This window comes from Bos indicus, chromosome 5 (assembly GCF_029378745.1).
Source record: "Bos indicus isolate NIAB-ARS_2022 breed Sahiwal x Tharparkar chromosome 5, NIAB-ARS_B.indTharparkar_mat_pri_1.0, whole genome shotgun sequence".
NCBI lineage: Eukaryota > Metazoa > Chordata > Mammalia > Artiodactyla > Bovidae > Bos > Bos indicus.
The window spans coordinates 77,646,631-77,670,541 of NC_091764.1; the positions used below are offsets into that span (position 1 = coordinate 77,646,631).

Here is a 23,911-nt window from a genome sequence, read left to right on the forward strand (position 1 = left end):
TTAAATGTCTAAAAATAAGAATTACATGAACAATCTAAGTTAGATTTTACAGTCACACATAGTGCTGGAGCTTTTCAACAACTAAAGCAATAATAAAAACATACTGTAATTCCTACCATCTGATTCATATCTCAACAGAAAGAATTTTCAAGGCAATAAATTCAGAGAGGTATTTACCTAATGTTTCTTTAACCTAAGAATATGGACCTACATAATAAATGATATCTTCAATAATATTTTTATGGAGGATTCAGAAAGTTATTAATAATAACAGTTTATGTTTATTATATATTTACTATATAACAAAATAATCTTTAACAAATACCACAAATATAATTCTAAAACTTTTAGCAGAGCTGAGACTAGAATATCGATTTTCTAATGCCCAATTCAGAGAAGGCAATGGCACCCCACTCCAGTACTCTTGCCTGGCAAATCCCATGGGCAGAGGAGCCTGGTAGGCTGCAGTCCATGGGGTCGCTAAGAGTCTGACACGACTGAGCAACTTCACTTTCACTTTTCACTTTTCACTTTCATGCATTGGAGAAGGAAATGGCAACCCACTCCAGTGTTCTTGCCTGGAGAATCCCAGGGACGGCGGAGCCTGGTGGGCTGCTGTCTATGGGGTCGCACAGAGTTGGACACGACTGAAGCGACTTAGCAGCAGCAGCAGCAGCAAACCCAATTCATAAATGCTTCCATTTTTTTCACTATACTATCCTATACATACCACATATAGAAAAGAATTTGGCCATGGAATTACAGATACATACACACACACATGCATGCACATGTGAGTGTAAAATGTCCATAACACACACAGCACACATACAAACACAGGTACCTTTACCAGTACTGATGATTCTACTGAAATTAGAGATTAGTCCTTTTAGTAAATAAAAATAATTCCATTAATTAACTTATCAAATTCACGCAGCATCTGTCAAGCTGATGATTTACTGTGTTTTGCATTGGTTATCTTTGTCTACTTCTCATGGTCCTATCACGTCTCTCTTTCAGTCACTATGCACCCATCTGTACCCAGAATACAAAAAGACAAATAAAACTGAGCCTACAATAAACACAAATCCGGGATTTCAATTTAACACAAGTCATCAAAAGTCTATATCAACATACCAAGAAATAGAATTTATTCCTTTTCTCCTTTTTCAAATGTACTCAACCCTGCATGCTAATAATAATTTTATTAGTGACATTAAAACCTAAGGTCTGCATGAAAAACAGCAGGGCTCCAGGGTGTAGTAATACCACTCACTAGCTTTCAGCCCATCAGAAAGAATATTAACAGATACACTGTTGACATACTTAGAAAACCAGGAAACTGACCACCTGTTTTTCTCTTTTAGTTACCGACAAACCCAAATGGCTATAGTGCCTTGATTGAAAAAATACATAAATTTGGATGTAATAAGTTATTCTCTTACTGCAAATCAACTATCGAAAATACATAGAAATCAAAGGATTATAACCAAGTTATCATTCAGCAATTCCCCAAATTGTGAGCCTTATTATACTCCAATACCCAGCCAAAAAAAAGTCTAAATTAATGTTTCTTAAAGCATGGTCTCTTTGTGCTGTGAATTTGTTAGAAATGCAAATTCTTGAATTCCACCTAGACTTTGAATCAGAATTTTAGGGGCTGGAGCACAAGACTAGGTTTTGATGAGTTGTCTAGGTTATTCTGGTGCTCATTAAAATTCGAGAAATGATCTGAATGAAGGGGTTCTCAATATTTTGTTTCCTTTATGGCCTCAGTTCATTTCTACCTTGCATGCTCATTCATAACCAACTCCTGTTGCTTATCATAAGCCTACTCCTTGGAAACTGCAATCAAGCATGGTGTAAGTGAGGATGCTCTGTCAATCCTCATTGTCTTGCATCAACAGAAAAACATCAATGGATACCCTTTCCTCAACCTTTGCTATTCTTCCCTCAGCTGCAACTGCCACGCACAAGATGGGGTGTGCAGCTTTCAGAAGATCCATCCAATTGGCAACCAAAACTGCCCGACTCACTGGTTTCAGTCCTTCTGTACAATCCACCTGCACATGGGTACCCAAGGCACAGGTTGCCATGTCACAGACCCCCTGCCAACCTGCTATGTGAGCCTGCTGTTCATGGTGGCTGGGGGCCCTGCCTGTGGATGTTCTGGGCTTTGCTTAATCCAGGAAGGTAGCCTATGGCACCTTGAGTCCCCTTGGAGGAGGAGGTCTGGTATAAAAGGATAAGCAAGTGATGATGAAAACCCAGCACATACAGATGCGACAAATGAAGAACTGGAGATGGGCTTTGTTTTTTAACAATCATTTAGGAAAGTGAGGCAGAGTGTCCTGAAAACGCTCATGTTGTTCTCGGTACTCAGCACTGAATTCCCCTTGGGTGGCTCCTTTCTTTGTCTCCAGAGTCATACTGCTATATTTGGAGCATGCCCAAAGGCAACAAACTAGGTAAAGCAGATACTTTACTGTCAATATTCACTGACTTCAGTGTAATATAGACACAGGCTAATGTAAATTATTGATTAAATTTAAGTAAATTTTAGACAACTTATATCTTGTAATAATGAAACTTTACTTGTAATATGCCACTAATTTCAAGAGAAGGGTATCAGTGGGTTGCTTTGGTTGCATTTCACAGTATCAAACAATTTTTTCACCCGATGTTTTTCTATTATTATGCTCAGTTAATGAGCCTACTTGGTAGTGTACCCAGCATTTGTTCATTAACCTCCACTGCACTGGTGTAGGAATTAAAGGATACCTGCACCTCTTCTACAGCTTTCTTAATCAAAAAATGGAGTGAACAATTTAATACGAAATTTTCAAAACTACTCCTAAACGGGTAGTGGATGAAGCTGCTTTTGGCTATTTCTGTCCCCAGGATCACCTCCTCCGTGCAGGGCAGAATGACTCTGCCACTCTGAAACCATCTGGCATGTGATGCTGCTAAGTACAAAGCTGAAGGGAAAGAGCGAGTTCAGGGGAGGCCTTGGAATGAAGAAGGCTCCTAATCTGATTCATACCAGCTATAATTTGCTGCTTGTCTACAACCAGCAAAACAATTTATGGTTCTCTAACGCCAGACTCTCGGACTCCCTCAAAACACTCCTCCGCCAGTCTCTCTCCCTCAGTGAGGAGAGGCCTGTGCTAACACCACTGTCATTTTGAATTAGTGCTGATGCTGAGCATAAGAGCCAACCATTCCTCTCCACATTGTATTGAAACAGGTAAAGGGAGGGAAGTGTTAAGCTCACTATATTTTTTAAACACCTCTGCAGAAATAGCAAGACCAGGTCCCAAGTACTCAATAAATAAAGGCTTTATAATGATAAGAGAGAGAAAAGCTCACTTCAGAATAAGCTTTCATTTCACTAAAAAAGCAGAAAAAATTGCTAGCATTGACATTATGTGCTTCTTGTTTAATATAGCTCCTCTGATTAGTGAAAAAGTTTTATTCCTCTTTCCTAGCAAGAATTTTATCTTCTCTCTCCCACAGCTCTCTCACAGGGAATATGTTTGCAATTTATTTACCTCCTTCAGATCCTGCACGACGGCTGTGAGCCTCTCATTTTCTGCCTGGACATTAGTGACTACAGCCCGGCTCTGTTTCAGTTCGTTCTGCATATCCAAGATCTTCCCCAGATAGTAAGCTTCCTTCGATGCTGACTCCTGCAGAAGCGTTTCCTCCCGAGTCTCTCCATCCTCAGCAACCTTACGGTGGATGGAGAAGGACTGCCCAAACGCCTGCGGAGGATTTGAAAAGAGAAAGAGCACAAAATGAAATGCACCGCTGCACTACTCAACAGAATTGGGAACATGATTCATTTTGATTTGTGTACAAGAAAAGCTATTCAGCAAGACTTTCAGAAGCAAAAACTACACAGTTCATGTAACAGGCTAGCAGCTCTCACTGACACTTGAAATAATTCAATTTAACAAGGAGAAAGAAAATTTTAAATGTTTTGCTAAAATATAGATATAATGTGTTAAAACTTGAAAAACATTACTGCTTGTTTTATGTTACCATTTTTTAGAAAAATCCTATCAAGGAATAGACAGCTAAGCACTAAGGAAACCATAAAAATTCATATTCTAATTTTCAGTCTAGAAAAAAATCCCCAAAATAATTTTCGAGAAAGAAAATGATAGTTTCATTAGCTTTCTAATACATTAGTGGTAAGAATATATCAATTACAAACAATACTTTGAAGAGAGAAAACTACCAAACAGCATTCAAACTTCTGGTACCACAAAAAGACATAAAATGAGATCAATACTTAAGAAAATATATCTATGTATAAAGAAATTTTAAAAACCCAGAAATTAATGAAATTGATAAGCTACAGTTGGTGAGTGGGAACGAGGTAGAAAGAATGAGGGAATGAAATGCTATACAACAGATCACATTTCATAGGAGTGACACTTTTTGAGATTGTCTTATCATATCATTCTCACTCTTAGAACTACAGTATGCAGTTTCACATTTTGTTGTTCAGTCGCTCAGTTGTGTCGACTCTTTGCGACCCCGTGAACTGCAGCATGCCAGGCTTCCCTGTCCTTCACCATCTCCCAGAGTTTGCCCAAACTCATGTCCATTGAGTTGGTGATGCCATCCACCCATCTCATCCTGTCATCCCCTTCTCATCCTGCCTTCTTTTCCAGCATCAGGGTCTCTTCCTGTGAGTCAGCTCTTTGCATCAGGTGGCCAAAGTATTGGAGCTTCAGCTTCAGCATTAGTCCTTCCAATGAATACTCAAGATTGATTTCCTCTAGGATTGACTGGTTGGATCTCCTTGCAGTCCAAGGGACTCTCAAGAGTCTTCTCTAAACCACAGTTCAAAGGCATCAATTCTTTGGTGCTCAGCCTTCTTTATGGTGCAACCCTCACATCCATACATGACCACTGGAAAAATGATAGCTTTAACTATACAGACCTTTGTTAGCAAAGTAAGGCCTCTACTCTTTATAATGTTTCATGTACCTCCCAAATAAATAATAATTAAGATCAGCCTCTATGTGTCCAGGGACCCAATGGAACACAAATAGTAACAAATGAACCCAGCTGTACTACAAATGAACAACATGACTACATTGAAAGGAGTTGAGAAAAAAAGATCTAACCTGAGCAATTTTGGAAATGGGTATTTTTGCTATACACTATAAAGCTAAAGACAAAACAAATTGTACCCAAACACTATAGTCTAGTTAGTAAATTTGTTTCTCATGGGGATTACAGAGACACAATTCTAAAACTCCTTTGTATACTAGGTTTGAGGAAATAAGTAAACATATTATGCATAATGAAAGCCAAATTTCTCCCTGCTGGAGAAAGGCATTACAAATAAAGAAAGGGAGAAGGAAACTAGCAGTATTGAGTTGTAATTAGAAGTATCAGGATAGTATTTAACAGGGAAGTAGTTCAATAGATGGAGAGACAAAACTGCTTATGTGTGGTTGTGTACACAGATTTTCTAGCTCTGTCAGCAAACCTTGCAGCCAAATTTTGTTTCTAAATATCAATCCCCAATTAAAAGAACTAGGATTCTTTGAAGAAATGACTGAGTCCCTGGCTGGAGCAAAATGAACTTGGTGCAAGCTGTGGTGCCAAAGAGTAACAAAATGCTTTTAAAAAATGACGTGGATATGTCAAAGGACACAAGAGTCTAACTAAAGAGGCTCCCAAATGGCCAAATCTGGGATAATTGGGGAAAACAAAAGAGTTACAGTAGTGAATTATAATCCACAGAACAAAATCAATATTCATGAGTCCACACTGATGTAATAACTGAATAAATAAGGGAAGAAGAAACAGCTTTTCTTCACAGTAGAATTCTAATAATTTAATTCTAATAGAAATAAAATACATCAGCATTACTTGGCAGATACCAAGTAATAATTATTGCAGGTAAAGATTATCAATGAAATATATGGAATATAAAATAACAGGTAAAAAATATGATGAGAAACAGGATATTTGCATAGTCTTAAAGCATTTTCTCCCAAGATATTTATTAATTCCAATGGGCAAAACAGTAACTTTGCAATGGAGTAACCCAGTAGACCTTAACTAAGTGACCAAAACTTAGCTCAGCAGCAACAAGACATCCTGACATTGTGTACCCTCTGATCAACACATGCAGCAGGCACAGGGTCATTTCTGTGATATTCTTACCAAAAATGCATAAGCCAGTTTTTACCACAAGAAAGCATGAAGCAAATCAAAATGGAAACATTCTACAAAATAATTGGCCAGGACCCTTCAAAAGTATTAAGGTTAGGAAAAAGAGAGAAAGACTTCTCTAGACAAGATGAGACTAAGGAAACATAACAAATGCAGTACAGGAACCTAGATTGCAGCCAGCCCTGAAAAAAAGATATTAGTAGGACATTTGGCAAAATCAGAATATACTCTTAATATTGGCTAATAATATTGTAGCAATGTCAATTTCTGGTCCCCATAATTGTACTCTGGTTACCTTAGGGTAGCTCAGACGGTAAAATACCTGCCTGCAAGTTCAGTCCCTGGGTTGGGAAGATCCCCTAGAGAAGGGAATGGCTACACACTGCAGTATCATTGCCTGGAGAATTCCATGGACAGAGAAGCCTGGCGAGTTACAGTCCACGGGGTTGCAAAGAGTCAGGCATGACTAAAGCGACTTAGCACACATACACACACACACACATACATACATACATATATTTTAAAATTTCAAATGTTATTAAATGATGCTTCTGGACTGTGTACAGATCATGAAGAAATAAGGCTAGAATCAACAGAGAAGGATACTCTTGGTGTTTGGCTTCTTCAGTCTCAGGACAGAAAGACATACTTTATTGGAGTAGCCAAGATTCTACATGTGATAATACATGTATAGACTTATGAACAGATGAAAAATTAACTTTGGAGGTGCCACTGACCTTGCTTTTACATTGGTAATGATCAGACTCTGTGACAGCAATTCTGAACTCATTACTCATTAAAATGCCTTTGGAAAGATGTCTGGCAGCACATCTCTCCATGGTGACCTGGTGACATCTTCAGTAGACCCTCACCCTGGCAAAGGAACCTTAACTATATCTTCTTCTTAGTGTAGTCAGTAAGTTGTGCCCAACTCTTTTGCTACCCCCAGGGACTATACCCCACCATGCTCCTCTGTCCATGGGATTTTCCAGGCAAGAATACTGGAGTGGATTGCCATTTTCTTTTCCACCAGATCTTCCTGACCCAGGGATTGAACCTGGGTCTTCTGCATTGTCAGGTGGATTCTTTATCACTGAGCCACCAGTGAAGCCCGACTATATACTTAAGTACTAGTGAAATCTAAAATTAGCATGAACTCTGTGTCAGGCACCTCAGCCTGCTTCTTTTTCACAATTACTTCCTCACTACTAGGTAACAGAAAACTTCCACAGGCCATTTTCTTAACTCTGCCTGAGTAAAATCAATAGACTAAGGCAACCTATGGTTCTCACATTATTCTCAGCACACAGGCAATGCTCCCTTGGTGGCTAAATTGACCCCTAAGATCTTAATTAATAGCAAGTGTACTCTGGATCCAGCACCAAAGGAAATAAAACATTTCAGTATATACACAGAAGAGATCTTCAAAATACAGTCAAGAGTTGAAACTGAAAATACAAATTGATGAATTCATTTTTGACAAATTCATCTTTGATGAATCCTTAACTCATATTTATTGCAGCTCAGAAACTTTAACTGAGCATAGGGGTATCCAAAAGTTAGTCATCATTTTTATGAGGAATGTGTAATTTCACTGGGCCTGATTTAAAACCAGTGTAAGTATGGAAAGTTATTCAAGAACATTTATTATGGTGTAATTTTTTTTTTAATATAAAAATAACACCAATCCAGCACAGGCTACAGATGTTCCATGATCTACATTTGCAAATTCTTTGAGAACTAACACGACTCAGAAAAATCTGCATTAAGGGAGAGTGAAGGAGAAAACACTCCTATTTTACCCAATTCCTAACTGTTGGTAACCAGAACTGGCCATGACAGCCAGCTGACAACTATCATGCGGCTAATTGTTGATGCTGATTTACCAGGCCTGTGTGGCTCTGCCAGGTACCTCCCTCCTCCACCACCATTCCAAGTAACTCCTGACAAAGTTGGACCCAAGAGAAGAGAAGCAGTCTCTTATAAGACTACTGAAGCTGCATGCTTGGCAGAAATCACAAAACTAGCTTTGCTATTTATAGGCAAACGTAGGGCAGTCATGATTCTAGTTATATTTTGTTCAGATAGCAAATTCTTTTTAGGCACTGCAGTCATTTCATGGACAATCTTTATCTGAAATTAGTTTGAGATAAACTGACATTTCTATACAATTTTAGAATGTACTAGGATTTTTCATCATATGTGTAGCTATAATTCCACAGTTATCACCTTTAATATAGTGCATCACAGTGTATCAGTTGATTTCAACTGTGGGGCAGTTTAAGTCCATTTAGCTATATAATAAGTATACCTTGCTTTCTTATTCTACTCACATGACCTCTTAATCCAAAGAAAACTGGTATTTTTTACCTTCATATTCAAGACAATATGTTAACCGTTAAGTGGAATTTTCATGCTTCTTGTCTTTCATAATATGAAAGACGAAGTTCAGCTAGTATATTTAATAATATCATATTATCTCTCAAATATGATCCTTGGTTACAGGACTTTCATTCTTTCATCTTAAAAATTGTGACAAAAGGGTATACTAGGTTATTCAAGGACAGTAGACAAAGTAGTTTTTACTTGAAATCCTAAAACTTGTTCATACATTTGTTTGTTCACTAAACAAGCATTTACAGATAACTGTAAACAGGCATTGCTTGAGGCACTAAGGATTCAGCAACATTTTAGAAAAAAAATCTCTGCTTTTGGGAGAATTCTAGTGGAACACAAATAAATCAATAAGTATGTGGTATAATGTTAGAAAAATTTAAAAATAAAATGAAATTCAGGGTGAGAGCATAAAACAGCACTGCCAAATAGGACTCCCATCAATGATATATCTGTGTTGTCCAATATGGTAACCACTGTCTACGTGTGGCAAAAGAGCTCTTGAAATGTGGCAATATGACCAAAGAAATAAGTTTTTAATTTTATGTACTCTAACCCATGTTGGAGAAGGAAACAGCAACCCACTCCAGTATTCTTACCTGGAGAATCCCATAGATGGGTCGCAAAGAGTCAATCACAACTGAGACTTCACTCACTCAATCCATGTTCGATCACAGTAATCCAAGTCTATGCCCCCAAGCAGTAATGTTGAAGCTGAAGTTGAATAATTCTATGAAGACCCACGGGACCTTATAGAACCAGCACCCAAAAAAGATATCCTATTCATTATAGGGGACTCTAATGAAAAAGTAGGAAGTCAAGAGATACCTGGAATAACAGGCAAATTTGGCCTTGGAGTACAAAATGAAGCAGGGCAAGGGTAACAGAGTTTTGTACAGAGAACGCACTGTTCATAGCAAACAACACAAGAGATGAGTCTACACACTGACATCACTAGATGATCAATACTGAAATCAGATTGATTATATTCTTTGTAGGCAAAGATGGAGAAGCTCTATACAGTCAACAAAAGACAAGACCCAGAGCTGACTGTGGCTCAGATCATGAATTCCTTATTGCCAAATTCAGACTTCAAATGAAAAAAGTAGGGAAAACCACTATACCACTCAGATCAGTTCATTCAGTTCAGTCACTCAGTCGTGTTCCTACTCTTTGCGACTCCATGGACTGCAGCACGCCAGGCCTCCCTGTCCATCACCAACTCCCAGAATTTACTCAAATTCATGTTCATTGAGTCAGTGATGCCATCCAACCATCTCATCCTCTGTCATCCCCTTCTCCACCTGTCTTCAATCTTTCCCAGCATCAGGTCTTTTCAAATAAGTCAATTCTTCACATCAGGTGACCAAAGTATCGGAGTGTCAGCTTCAGCATCAGTCCTTCCAATGAATATTCAAGACTGATTTCCTTTAGGACTGGTTGGATCTCCTTGCAGTCCAATGGACTCTCAAGAGTCTTTTCCAACACCACAGTTCAAAAGCATCAATTCTTCAGCGCTCAGCTTTCTTTACAGTCCAACTGTCACATCCATACATGACTACTGGAAAAGCCATAGCCTTGACTAGATTGATCTTTGTCAGCAAAGTAATGTCTCTTCTTTTTAATATGCTGTCTAGGTTGGTCATAACTTTACTTCTAAGGAGTAAGCATCTTTTAATTTCATTCAGGTATGACCTAAATCAAATCCCTTATGGTTATACAGTGGAAATGATGAATAGATTCAAGGGATTAGGTCTGGTAGACAGTGCATGAAGAACTATGGACAGAGGCTCTTGACATTGTACAGAAGGCAGGGAGCAAGATCATCCCCAAGAAAAAGAAATGCAAAAAGGCAAAATAGTTGTCTGAGGAGGATTTACAAGAGCTGAGAAAAGAAGAGAAGCTAAAGGCAAAGAAGAAAAGGGAAGATATACCCATCTGAATGCAGAGTTCCAAAGAATAGCAAGGAGAGATAAGAAAGCCTTCCTCAGTGATCAATGCAAAGAAATAGAGGAAAACAACAGAATGGGAAGGACTAGAGATCTCTTCAAGACAATTAGACAAAAAGGGAAACATTTCATGCAAAGATGGGCACAATAAAGGGCAGAAATGGTACAGACCCAACAGAAGCAGAATATATTAAGAAGAGGTGGCAAGAATACACAAAAGAACTGTACAAAAAAGATTTTCATGACTCAGATAACCACCATGGTGTGAACATTCATCAAGAGCCAGACATCCTGGAATGCAAAGTCAAGTGGGTCTTAGGAAGCATCACTACGAACAAAGCTAGTGGAGGTGATGGAATTCCAGTTGAGCTATTTCAAATTTTAAAAGATGGTGCAGTGAAAGTGCTGCACTCAATATGTCAGCAAATTTGGAAAACTCATCAGTGGTCACAGGACTGGAAAAGGTCAGTTTTCATTCCAATCCCAAAGAAAGGCGATGTCAAAGAATGTTCAAACTGCTACACAGTTGCACTCATCTCACATACTAGCAAAGTAATGCTCAAAATTCTCCAAGCTAGGCTTCAACAGTACATGAACCATGACCTTTCGGATGTTCAAGCTGGTTTTAGAAAAGGCAGAGGAACCGGAGATCAAATTGCCAACATCCGCTGGATCATCAAAAAAGCAAGAGAGTACCAGAAAAACATCTACCTCAGCTTTCTTAACACACCAAAGCATTTGACTATGTGGATCATAGGAAAGAGATTATGACACATTAGCCTCAAAAGCTTCTGTATACCCTTCCTTGATTCTATCTCCTCTGCTATACCCCAACCTCTCTTCAGGGAAGCAATATCCTATTTTGTATTTACCATTTTCTTGCTTTCTTTATACTTTACTATATATCTATGCACTTGGAAGCAACAAATAATTTAATATTGTTGTTGTTGTTCAGTTGCTTAGTCGTATCCAACTCTTTGAGACCCCATGGACTGCACCACACTAGGCTTCCCTGTCCTTCACCATCTCCCGGAGCTTGCTCAATCTCGTGTCCATTCCATTGGTGATACCATCCAACCATCTCATTCTCTGTCATCCCCTTCTCCTCCTGCCTTCAATCTTTTCCAGCATCAGGGTCTTTTCCAGTGAGTCAGCTCTTCACATCAGGTAGCCAAAGAATTGGAGCTTCAGCTTCAGCATCAGTCCTTCCAGTGAATACTCAGGACTGATTTCCTTTAGATTAACTGGTTTGATCTCCTTTCTGTCCAAGGAACTCTCAAGAGTCTTCTCCAACACCCCACTTAAAAAGCATCAATTCTTTGACATTTAGCCTTTGGTATGATACAACTCTCACATCCATACGTGACTCTTGGAAAATCCATAGCTGTGACTATATGGACATTTGTTGGCAAAGTAATGTCTCTGCTTTTTAAAATATTGTCTAAATTCCATATATATGTGTTAGTATACTGTATTGGTGTTTTCCTTTCTGACTTACTTCACTCTGTATAATAGGCTCCAGTTTCATCCACCTCATTAGAACTGATTCAAATGTATTCTTTTTAATGGCTGAGTAATATTCCATCGTGTATATGTACCACAGCTTTCTTATCCATTTGTCTGCTGATGGACATCTAGGTTGCTTCTATGTCCTGGCTATTATAAACAGTGCTGCAATGAACACTGGGTACATGTGTCTCTTTTGATTCTCATTTCCTCAGTGTGTATGCCCAGCAGTGGGATTGCTGGGTCATATGGCAGTTCTATCTCCAGGTTTTTAAGGAATCTCCACACTGTTCTCCATAGTGGCTGTACTAGTTTGCATTCCCACCAACAGTGTAAGAGTGTTCCCTTTTCTCCACACCCTCTCCAGCATTTATTGCTTATAGACTTTTGGATAGCAGCCATTCTGACTGGCGTGAAATAGTACCTCATTGTGGTTTTCATTTGCTTTTCTCTGATAATGAGTGATGTTGAGCATCTTTTCATGTGTTTATTAGCCATCTGTATGTCTTTTTTGGAGAAATGTCTGTTTAGTTCTTTGGCCCACTTTTTATTGGGTCTTTTATTTTTCTGGAATTGAGCTGCAGGAGTTCCTTGTATATTTTTGAGATTAATTCTTTGTCCATTGCTTTGTTTGCTATTATTTTCTCCCAGTCCAGGTTTGATGCATGATACAGGGTGCTTGGGGATGGTGCACTGGGATGACCCAGAGGGATGGGATGGGGAGGGAAGAGGGAGGGGGGGTTCAGGATGGGGAACACATGTACACTCATGGTGGATTCAAGACAATGTATGGCAAAACCAATACAATATTGTAAAGTAAAATAAATAAATTAAAAAAATAAACATAAGAAAATTACTTTATATAAATGAGTTTTGGGATACTCGAATGCTAGGAGGTCCGTTAGATTTGAAATAAGATGTACATGAACTATATAACTCTGTATTGATCTTTAATCCACAGTAAATCAAAGAAGAAACAAGATTGTCACTGCATAAAAATAAATAAATAATATATTGTCTAGGTTTGTCATAGCTTTGCTTCGAAGGAGCAAGTGTCTTTTTTAATTTCATGGCTGCAGTCACCATCTGCAGTGATTTTGGAGTCCAAGAAAAAATGTCTCTCACTGTTTCCATTGTTTACCCATCTATTTGCCATGAAGTGATGGGACCAGATGCCATGATCTTAGTTTTTTTGAATGCTGAATTTAAACCCAGCTTTTTCACTCTCCTCTTTCACTTTCATCAGGAGGCTCTTTAGTTCCTCTTCACTTTCTGCCATAAGCGTGGTGTCATTTGCATATCTGAGGTTATTGATATTTCTCCCAGCAATCTTGATTCTAGCTTGTGCTTCATCCAGCCCAGCATTTCACATGATGTACTCTGCATATAAGTTAAATAAGCAGGGTGACGTACTCCCTTCCCAATTTTGATCCAGTCCATTGTTCCATGTCCAGTTCTAACTGTTGCTTTTGGACCTGCATACAGGTTTCTCTGGAGGCAGGTAAGGTGGTCTGGTATTCCCACCTCTTTAAGAATTTTCCACAGATTGTTGTGATCCACACAGTGAAAGGATTTAGCATAGTCAATGAAGCAGAATTAGATGTTTTCCTGGAATTCTCTTGCTTTTTTGATGATCCAGTGGATGTTGGCAATTTGACGTCTGGTTCCTCTGCCTTTTCTTAATCCAGTTTGAACATCTGGAAGTTCTCAGTTCACATATTGTTGGAGCCTGGTTTGGAGAATTTTGAGCATTACTTTGCTAGCATGTGAAATGAGTGCACTTCTGTGGTAGTTTGAACATTCTTTGGCATTGCCTTTCTTTAGAATTGGAATGAAAACCGACCTTTTCCAGTCCTGTGACCACTGCTGAGTTTTCCAAATTTTACTGGCATATTGAGTGAAGCACTTTCACAGCACCATCTTTTAGGATTTGAAATAGCTCAACTGGAATTCCATCACCTCTACTAGCTTTGTTTGTAGTGATGCTTCCTAAGGCCCATTTGACTTCACACTCCAAGATGTCTGAGTCTAGGTGAGTGATCACACCATCTTGCTTATCTGGGTTACTGAGATCTCTTTTGTACAGTCCTTCTTTGTATTCTTGCCACATCTTCTGAATATTTAATATCATTTTCTTTTAAAATTTGCATAATGGAATCATTTCATAGGCATTCTTTTGCAATTTGCTTTTTAAACTCAACTTTCAATGGCTAATATTTAACCATTTTGATAAATGTAGCTATTATTGATCTATTTTCATTGTTATATTATTTTGAATAAGTATATACCTCATTTTAATATTCCATTCTCCTAATCTTAACAATGGATGACTGGATCCATTGCATCCAGTTATTTTGCTATCATAACAGTGTGCATATCTCCCTGGTTAGTACTTATCAAAATATATTTTGGGAAGGATTTGTTTTATTTCCAATCATTGGTGAACTAACACTTTTGCAAAATACAATAAAAATGTACTACTGGAACCATGTATCTATGACATGACCCAACCATGTCCATATAGATTTGTACACAAATGTGCACACCTTTATATGTAATAGACAAAAACTGAAATGTCCATCAACAGATGAATGAATAAAGAAATTGCAGTATATCCATAAAATGGATTATTACTCAGAAGTTAAAATGAATGAACTATTGATACATGCAACATGGTTGAATTGTAAAATAAGTATGCTGAGTAAAATAGGTCAGACAAATCTTATCTACTTGACAGAAAGCAGATGAGTGGTTGCCCTGGAGAGGGGTGTGGGTCGCGGAGAGCTGGGGGAGCTTAAGGAAGCAGTGAAGCAGTGTGGAAAGGAAAAAGGAAGGATTATGATGGTGCACTAAAACACTTTAAGGACTAACGGATATATTCATTATCTTGTTTGTGATGATGATTTCACAAATGTATACATATGTCAAAATTCATCCAGTTGTACACTTTAAGTATGTGCAGTTTGTTGTATGTCAATTATACTTTAATAAAACTATATAAATAATAAATTACTAGAAAAATACTAGAAGAAAAACACAGAATGTAAGCCCCAGTGGTTTTTTTAAAGACTTCCTTTAGAGTGGTTTTGGTTCACAGCAAAATTGAGAGGAAAGTACAGGGATTTCCCAAATACTCCCTGCCCTCTGACATGCTTAGCCTCCCCCACCAGAGAGCTACTTTCATTACAACTGAAGAACCTACACTCACACGTCATAATCACCCGAAGTCTACAGTTTACATTAGGGTTCACTCTTGGTGGTGTATATTCTGTGGATTCGGACACAGCCGGAATGACATGTATCTACCATTACACTATCATACAGAGTAGTTTCACTGAAGAACCTACACTCACACATCATAATCACCCAAAGTCTACAGTTTACATTAGGGTTCACTCTTGGTGGTATATATTCTGTGGATTCGGACACAGCCGGAATGACATGTATCTACCATTACACTATCATACAGAGTAGTTTCACTGCCCTAAAAACTCTCTGCTCTATCTGTTCTGCTATACCCTCCAATTCCTGCCAACTACTGACTTGTTCACAGTCCCAGAATTTTGCTTTTTTCTGAACGTCATATACTTGGAATCATACGGTATGAAGTCTTCTCAGATTGGCTTCTTTCATTTAGTAACGTGCATTTCAGTTTCCTCCATGTCTTTTCTTGGCTTATGTCTCATTTGCTTTTAGCACTGAATAATATTCCATTGTCTGGATGTACCACAGTTTAGTTGTCCATTCACCTTACCGAAGGACATCCTTGGTTGCTTACAAGTTTTGACAATTATGAACAAAGCTGCTATAAACATATGTGAGCAGGTTTCTATGTGGATATAAGTATTCAACTCCTTTGGGGAAAGCCAAGGATTATGATTAGTAGATTGTATGGTAAAAGTATGTTAACTTTTGTAAAACACCACCAAACCGTCTTCCAAAATGACTGCACCATTTGGCTGCAATGAGTGAGTTCATGTTGTCCAACTATCCATTTTTTTATTATTATTATTTTATTATTAGATTTAACAGTCAGGAAATTACACTTCAATAAATTTAACCAGAACAAATGTAACATAGGGATAAAAAAAATTACAAAATCTGTATTGTTATTCACTGAAGATGTGATTAATACAAACTACACCTTGACAAAGACCTGTAGAAAATCATGTGCAAAACGGCACTGGTCCCCAGATATACTTTGAATAGAATTATCCTCAGCCACATGTGTATGAGTTTCCCTAGCAGTGCTTCTCAGTTCTAGGGGCCATTGGAATCACCTAGGAAGTTTTTCAAAAACAAAGACACACAGACTCCAGCCCCAAATATTCTCAGTTAGCTAATTTGGGATAGAGATTGTCAAACATTCTTGGTTCAAGATACACTTGGTGTCTCAAAACTTTTTTTTAATGGCACCCCAGGACAAAAGAAATACTGAACAAGTCCATTTACTAAATAGTTCCAAACAACTTACTAAGTCTTCACGTCCAAATGAGGCACTGTGTGTGTTAGTAGCTCAGTCGTGTCTGACTGTTCAACCCATGGACTGTAGCCCACCAGAATCCTCTGTCCATGGAATTTCCCAGGCAAGAATACTGGAGTGGGTTGCCATTTCCTTCTCCAAAATGATGCACAATCTGTCTGAAAAACTAATGTGCAAAAACTGAAAGAAAAAATATTAGTTTCATTCTTAAAAAACCACAATTGCTTAGGAATGGTATACATGCACCTGTTTGACTCTGTACTACTTCTCAAACCCTGGAATCAGAGTGGACTAAGCCATCTTCATTTCTTGTTCCACAGTGATTTTCCTATGGTTTTCCTATCTGCTTTTTACTTGAGCAACCACTGAAAGATCTAGTTTTGCAAAATATTGCATAGTAGAAAAGAATGGAGCAAGTCTAACAAGGAAACTGTGACCTGAACCACCTTGAGTTAGCAGTTCATGCAGTGTCCAGCAGAGTATCACAGTATTCTCTCGAACATGTAAAATACCCCACAGTCCTCTGTGAGTTTGTGGTAGTGCCCCTGGGCACCTACAAACACAATCTAGTAACTACACGTCTGAGGAAATGCCCAGCCAAACTATTTCTGATCAGCTCATTTTTAGATTCTAACACAAGGGTTGACCCTGATGATCAGAAAAGACCCTGATGCTGGGAAAGACTGAAGGCAGGAGGAGAAGGGTACGACAGAGGACAAGATGGTTGGATGGCATCACTTACTCAATGGACATGAGTTTGAGCAAGCTCTGAGAGATGGTGAAGGCCTGGCGTGTTGCAGTACATGGGGTCACAAAGAGTTGGACATGACCAGTGACTGAAAAACAGCATTTTTAGATTCTAACATAAGGGTTGAGAATCACTATATTAGAGTGTGGATCAGGAGCTAAATGACCAGCCTATAGATCACACACAGCTTCAACTCTTCCTAACAAGACTGCAAGGTTGTTAGGAAGTGGCTGCCCTGATTCACACTGCCACCAGCGTCTAAGAGTTCCACGTTCTTACTGTTGACTTTTCGACTTTAAAGCTTTTCCCACTCTGGGGAGTGTGACATAGTGTGACATCTGGCGGTTTTAATTTGCATTTTCCTAATTTCTACTGAAACTAGACTCTTAGCGACCCCATGGACTGCAGCCCACCAGGTTCCTCCATCCATGGGATTCTCCAGGCAAGAGTACTGGAGTGGGGTGCTATTGCCTTCTCTACTTAGTATTTAGTATAAAGTATATACTTTATTTAGTACAAAGTATTTCATATTTTATTGACCATTCACATTTCCACTTCTGTGTAATTTCTATTCAAGGCTTTTTTCAATTTTCAACAGAATGCTTTTTACCATCTTTAATGATTTGTCAGCCATATGCAAAACAAATATCTCTCCCCAGAATTTATGGCTTGATTTTTCACCCATATCACAGCATCTTTTGATGAAATCATTGTCTGAAGGACAGTTTCCTGTATCTTTATCATTTTTCAGTTACATGGGTGTCAAATACTTTCTGACAGTTGGTGGTTTCCACCTCTCCAAGCTCTTTTTGGTGATGTCTTTTAATAAAGTAATATCCTTGATTTTAAAGTAGTCCAATGACCAATCTTGCTTTCTGGCTAGCACTTTTCCCATCTCATTTAATAACTTTCCATCTTCCAAAGTCAAAAAGCTATTCTATATTTCTGCTTATAAAACTTCTATGCAGAGTACATTATGCAAAATTCCAGGCTGGATGAATCACGAGCTAGAAGCAAGATTGCTGGAAGAAATATCAGTAGTCTCAGATATGCAGATGATACCCCTGTAATGGAAGAAAAGTGAAGAGGAACTAAAGAGCCTCTTGATGAAGGAGAAAGAGGAGAGTAAAAGAGCTGGCTTCAAACTCAACATTCAAAAAACTAAGATCATGGCATCCTGTCCCATTATTTCATGGCAAAGAGATGGGGAAACAATGCAAGAGTGACAGACTATCTTCTTGGGCTCCAAAATCACTTTGGACAATGACCGCAGCCACGAAATTAAAAGATGATGCTCTTTGGAAGGAAAGCTATGACAAACCCAGACAGCATGTTCAAAAGCAGAGACATCACTTTGCCAACAAAGGTCCATATAGCAAAACTATAGTTTGTTCCAGTAGTCATGTATGGATGTAACAGTTGGACCATAAAGAAGGCTGCTGCTGAAGAATTGATGCTTTCGAACTGTGCCACAGGAGAAGACTCTTGAGGGTCCCTTGGACAGAAAAGAGATCAAACCAGTCAATCTTATAGGAAATAAATCCAAAATATTCATTGGAAGGACTGATGCTGAAGCTGAAGCTCCAATACTCTGTCCACCTGACGTGAAGAATGACTCACTGGAAAAGACCCTGATTCTGGGAAAGATTGAGAGCAAGAGAAGAAGGGGATGACAGAGGATGAGATGGTTGGATGGCATCACTGACTCAGTAGACATGAGTTTGAGCAAATTCTGGGATAGTGATGGACAGGGGAGGCTGGTGTGCTGCAGTTCATGGGGTAGCAAAGAGTTGGATATGACTTAGTGACTGAACGACAACAATGAGGAAACCATTTCATCCCAATGAGCATGACTTTAAAATATGCAAATTAAGAGAAATCATCTCTACTTACTAAATGAGAGTTTGTGAGGCCCCCCATAAAATTAAAGTGACTTGAAATGTTACATGTTTATATATCATGGCAAGAGTACTGGACAAGAAATTAGGTTTGATTACTGACTTTAGGGTTTATATGGTATCTCTGTTTTGTCATCTGCAATATTGCAATATCCCATTTACTTTAGGAAAGAGCTTTTGAAAAGTACAATACTGTGTTTCCTGAGGAAAGGCTCATCAACATTTTTCCTTGCCAGCATTTTCAGTATAAAATAATTCAAACATACAGACAAGTAGAAAGAATTGTGGCATGAACACCACTCTGTATAATCACACCTGATTTCTATTATTTCCATCACATTCTTCATATTTTAAACCATCTTATTTTTTTGATGCATCTGTTGCAGGCTTCAGTATTCTTTATCTTCAAACATTTCAGCATGCACATCCATTAACTAGAGTTCAAAATTTATTCATTGTTCTTTTATTGAGGTGACATTTATATTCAATGAAATACACAAATCTTAAACAGGACAATTCTGAGTTTTGACAAATGTATACACCTGCATAATTTGAACCCCTATTGAGAGGTTACCATAATCCCAGGAAAAACTCTCTCCTATTCCTTCCTAGTCATGCACCATCCACACTGTTCAGAATTTTTCACTCTAGTCTTACCTGTCCAAAATTCCATCTAAATAAAATTATACTCTGTGTCCTGTGTATGTATGTGAAAGATTTCTTTTGCTTTAAATGTATTTTAGACTGATTCATATATTCATGTAAATAAGTAAGTTGTTACTTTTTACTGCTGAGTAGCATTCCATTTGGAAATACGATTCTGTTGAACACCTGTTTCAGTGTTGGCTTTATAGATAAAGGTGCATTGAATGTTGCTGCTGTTGTTCTGTCATTCAATCATGTCTGACTCTTTGCAACCCCAAGTAGTTCAGCAAGCTAGGCTTCCTTGTCCTTCACCATCTGCCGGAGCTTGCTCAAATTCATGTCCATTGAGTTGGTGATACCATCCAACCATCTCACCTTCTGTCGTCCCATTCTCTTCCTGCCTTCTATCTTTCCCAGCATCAGGGTCTTTTCCAATGAGTCAGCTCTTCACATCATGTGGCCAACATACTGGAGCTTTAGCATCAGTACTTCCAATGAATATTCAGGGTTGAGTTACATTAGGATCGATTGATTTGATTTCCTTGCAATCCAAGGGACTCTCAAGAGGCTTCTCCAACACCCCACTTCAAAACCACCAATTCTTCATCGCTCAGCCTTCTATATGGTACGACTCTCACATCCATAAATGACTTCTGGAAAAACATAGCTTTAACCCCTCAGACCTTTGTTGGCAAAGTAATGTCTCTGGTGTAGGCTGCCGTCTATGGGGTCGCACAGAGTCGGACACGACTGAAGCGACTTAGCAGCAGCAGCAGCAGGTTTGTCATAGCTTTTCCTCCAAGGAGCAAGTGCCTTTTAATTTCATGGCTGCAGTCACCACCCGCAGTGATTTTGGAGCCCAAGAAAATAAAGTCCACCACTGTTTCCATTGTTTCCCCATCTATTTGCCATGATGGGTGCTCTGAATATATGTGTTCAAAAGACGAAGGGGTAGCTTGTACCAACTAAACTTTATACATTAAGTTATTTAAACCTTGAAATATCTCCATCAAACTGGATGTCTCTTCTAAAGTACACTAATGGCAATGAAAACATGTTTCCTAGAAAAGGAGTGAATCCACATTGACTCCACTGACACACTGAAATTTAGTCAGTGAATACATAAAACCTAGGGTTTTTCCCTTTATGTAAGTGATATAATGATCACTTCCTATATGATCAATGCAAAGACATAGAGGAAAATAATTGAATGGGAAAGACTAGAGATCTCTTCAAGAAAATTAGAGATACCAAGAGAACATTTCATGCAAAGATAGGCACAATGAAGGACAGAAATGGTATGGACCTAACAGAAGCAGATTATTAAGAAGAGGTGGAAGGAATACAAAGAACTATACAAAAGAGATCTTAATGACCCAGATAACCATGGTGGTGTGATTACACACCTAGAACCAGACATCCTGGAGTGCAAAGTCAAGTGGGCCTTAGGAAGCATCACTATGAACAAAACTAGTGGAGGTGATGGAATTCCAGTTGAGCTATTTCAAATCCTAAAAGATGGTGTTGTGAAAGTGCTGCACCCAGTATGACAGCAAATTTGGAAAACTCAGCAGTGGCCACAGGCCTGGAAAAGATCAGTTTTTCATTCCAATCCCAAAGAAAGACAGTGCCAAAGAATGTTCAAACTACTGCAAATTATACTCATCTCACACACTAGCAAATTAATGCTCAAAATTCTCCAAGCTAGGATTCAATAGTACACGAACTGAAAACTTCCAGATGTACAAACTGGATTTAGAAAAGGCAGAAGAACCAGAGATCAAACTGCCAACATCCATTGGATCATAGAAAAAGCAAGAGAATTCCAGAAGACCATCTACTGCTTCACTGACTATACCAAAGCCTTTGACTGTGTGGATCACTACAAACTGGAAAATTCTTAAAGAGACAGGAATACCAGACCACGTTACCTACCCCCTCAGACACCTGTATGCAGGTCAAGAAGTAACAGTTAGAACCAGACAGGGAACAAATGACTGGGTCAAACTGAGAAAGAAGTACGTCAAGGCTGTATTTTGTCACCCTGCTTATTTTACTTATATGCAAATTACATCATGTGAAATGCCAGGCTGGATGAAGCACAAGCTGGAATCAAGTTGCCCGGAGAAATATCAATAGCCTCAGATATCCAGATGATACCACCCTTATAGCAGAAAGTGAAGAGGGACTGAAAAGACTCTTAAAGAAGGTGAAAGAGTAAGAAACTGGCTTAAAACTCAACATTCAAAAAATGAAGATCATGGCATCTGGTCTTATCACTTCATGGCAAATACATGGGGAAACAATGGAAACAGAGAAAGACTTCATTTTCTTGGGCTCCAGAATTACTGCAGATGGTGACTGCTGCCATGAAATTAAAAGACACTTGCTCCTCGGAAGAAAAGTTATGACAAACCTAGACAGCATATTAAAAGCAGAGACATCACTTTGCCAATAAAGGTTTGGATAATCAAAGCTATGGTTTTTCCAGGAGTCATGTATGGTTGCCTAAGATTTGAAGGTCCTCAATTTACCTGTATTGTAAGGATGGGGATGCTGCTGCTATTGCTAAGTCGCTTCAGTCGTGTCTGACTCTGTGCGACCCCATAGATGGCAGTGACTAGGAATGTAAAAGCATAGATCAAGTGACCCTTATTTCTAATCTCAACCTGCAACCAAGACTGGAAAAATACATAATTTAAGAAACTGTCTCCAACCTGGATGGAAGGATCTTTTTATCAGGTGGCACTAGTGGTAAAGAATCCACCTGTCAATGCAGGAGATGTTAGAGATGCAGGTTTGATCCCTGGATTGGGAAGATCCTCTGGAGGAGGAAATGGCAACCCACTACAGTATTCTTGCCTGGAGAATCCATTGGACAACGGAGCCTGGCAGGCTATCGTCCATAGGGTTGCAAAGAGTTGGACACGACTGAAGCAACTTAGTAGCAGCAAGAAAAGAAAAACGTTTCTCAGACATGTTTCCTTTGCTCTGTACATGGGCACTTAGGACTTACTGGTTAACAAAGAGAATGAAACATATGCTTTGAGTGTGTCTTCTCCCCACAAGAAGCAATGTGATCTTTCACTTGAAGGTTTTAAAATTGCCTCAGTTTATTAAAGACTTTAAATATAAGACATGATACCACAAAACTATGAGAGAAGAACACGCAGGCAAAACATTCTCTAATGTAAATCAGATCAATGTTTTCTTAGGTCAGTCTCCTAAGGCAGTAGGAAAAAAAGGGAAAAATAACAAGTAATCTCAAAAGAGACTGCTAAGCAGAATATGTCTGTCCAGAAGCAAAACTCAAATGTACACATTTTAGGAGTATAATAACCAGAAATTATTCAACTTTTCTTATAAATTCTGTTTTTTTGAACAAAACATGTATAAAAAATAGGTAAATCTGTTTTTCTGGGACCAAATCAAACATATAAGCTTTTGCACAGCAAAGGAAACCATAAAAATACTGAAAAGTCAACCTACGGACTGGGAGAAAATATTTGCAAATAATGAGACTGACAAGGACTGAATTTCCAAATATACAAACAGCTCATACAACTCGATACAAAAAATATCAACCCAATTAAAAATAGGCAGAAGGTCTACACAGACATTTCTCCAAAGTAAACATACAGATGGCCAACAAGCACATGGAAAGATGCTCAACATCACTAATTATTAGAGAAATGCAAATCAACATTGCAGTGAGGTACCATCAAACTCTGGTCAGAATGGCCATTGTTAAAAACTCTATGAATAACAAATGCTGGAGAGGGTGTGGAGAAAAGGGAACCCTTCTATACTCTTTGTGAGAATATAAATTGGAACAGCCATCCACTTTATTCAACAGCCACTAAATTGGAAATCAGTAGAGAGGTTCTTCAAAAAGCTAAAAATAGAGTTACTATATGACCTAGCAATCCCACTCCTTGGCATATATCCAGACAAAAGTATAATTAAAAAAGATACATGCACTTCAGTGTTCATAGCAGCACTATTTACAATAGCTAGGACATGGAAACAACCCAAATGTCCGTCAACAGATGAATGGATAAAGAAGATGTGGTATATATACACACAC

The 23,911-nt window shown here is 38.5% G+C and overlaps 1 protein-coding gene across 3 annotated transcripts in view; it reads right to left on the bottom strand.

The window, feature by feature from the left end:
- The window catches only part of BICD1 (BICD cargo adaptor 1), a 251,591-nt gene that overhangs the window by 136,972 nt on the left and 90,708 nt on the right, over nt 1-23,911 (bottom strand). For all 3 annotated transcript variants that reach the window (XM_070789827.1, XM_070789826.1, XM_070789828.1), the window contains exon 2: nt 3,552-3,764. In XM_070789827.1, the coding sequence (XP_070645928.1) occupies nt 3,552-3,764 (213 nt within the window). The remainder of the gene's footprint in view (nt 1-3,551; nt 3,765-23,911) is intronic.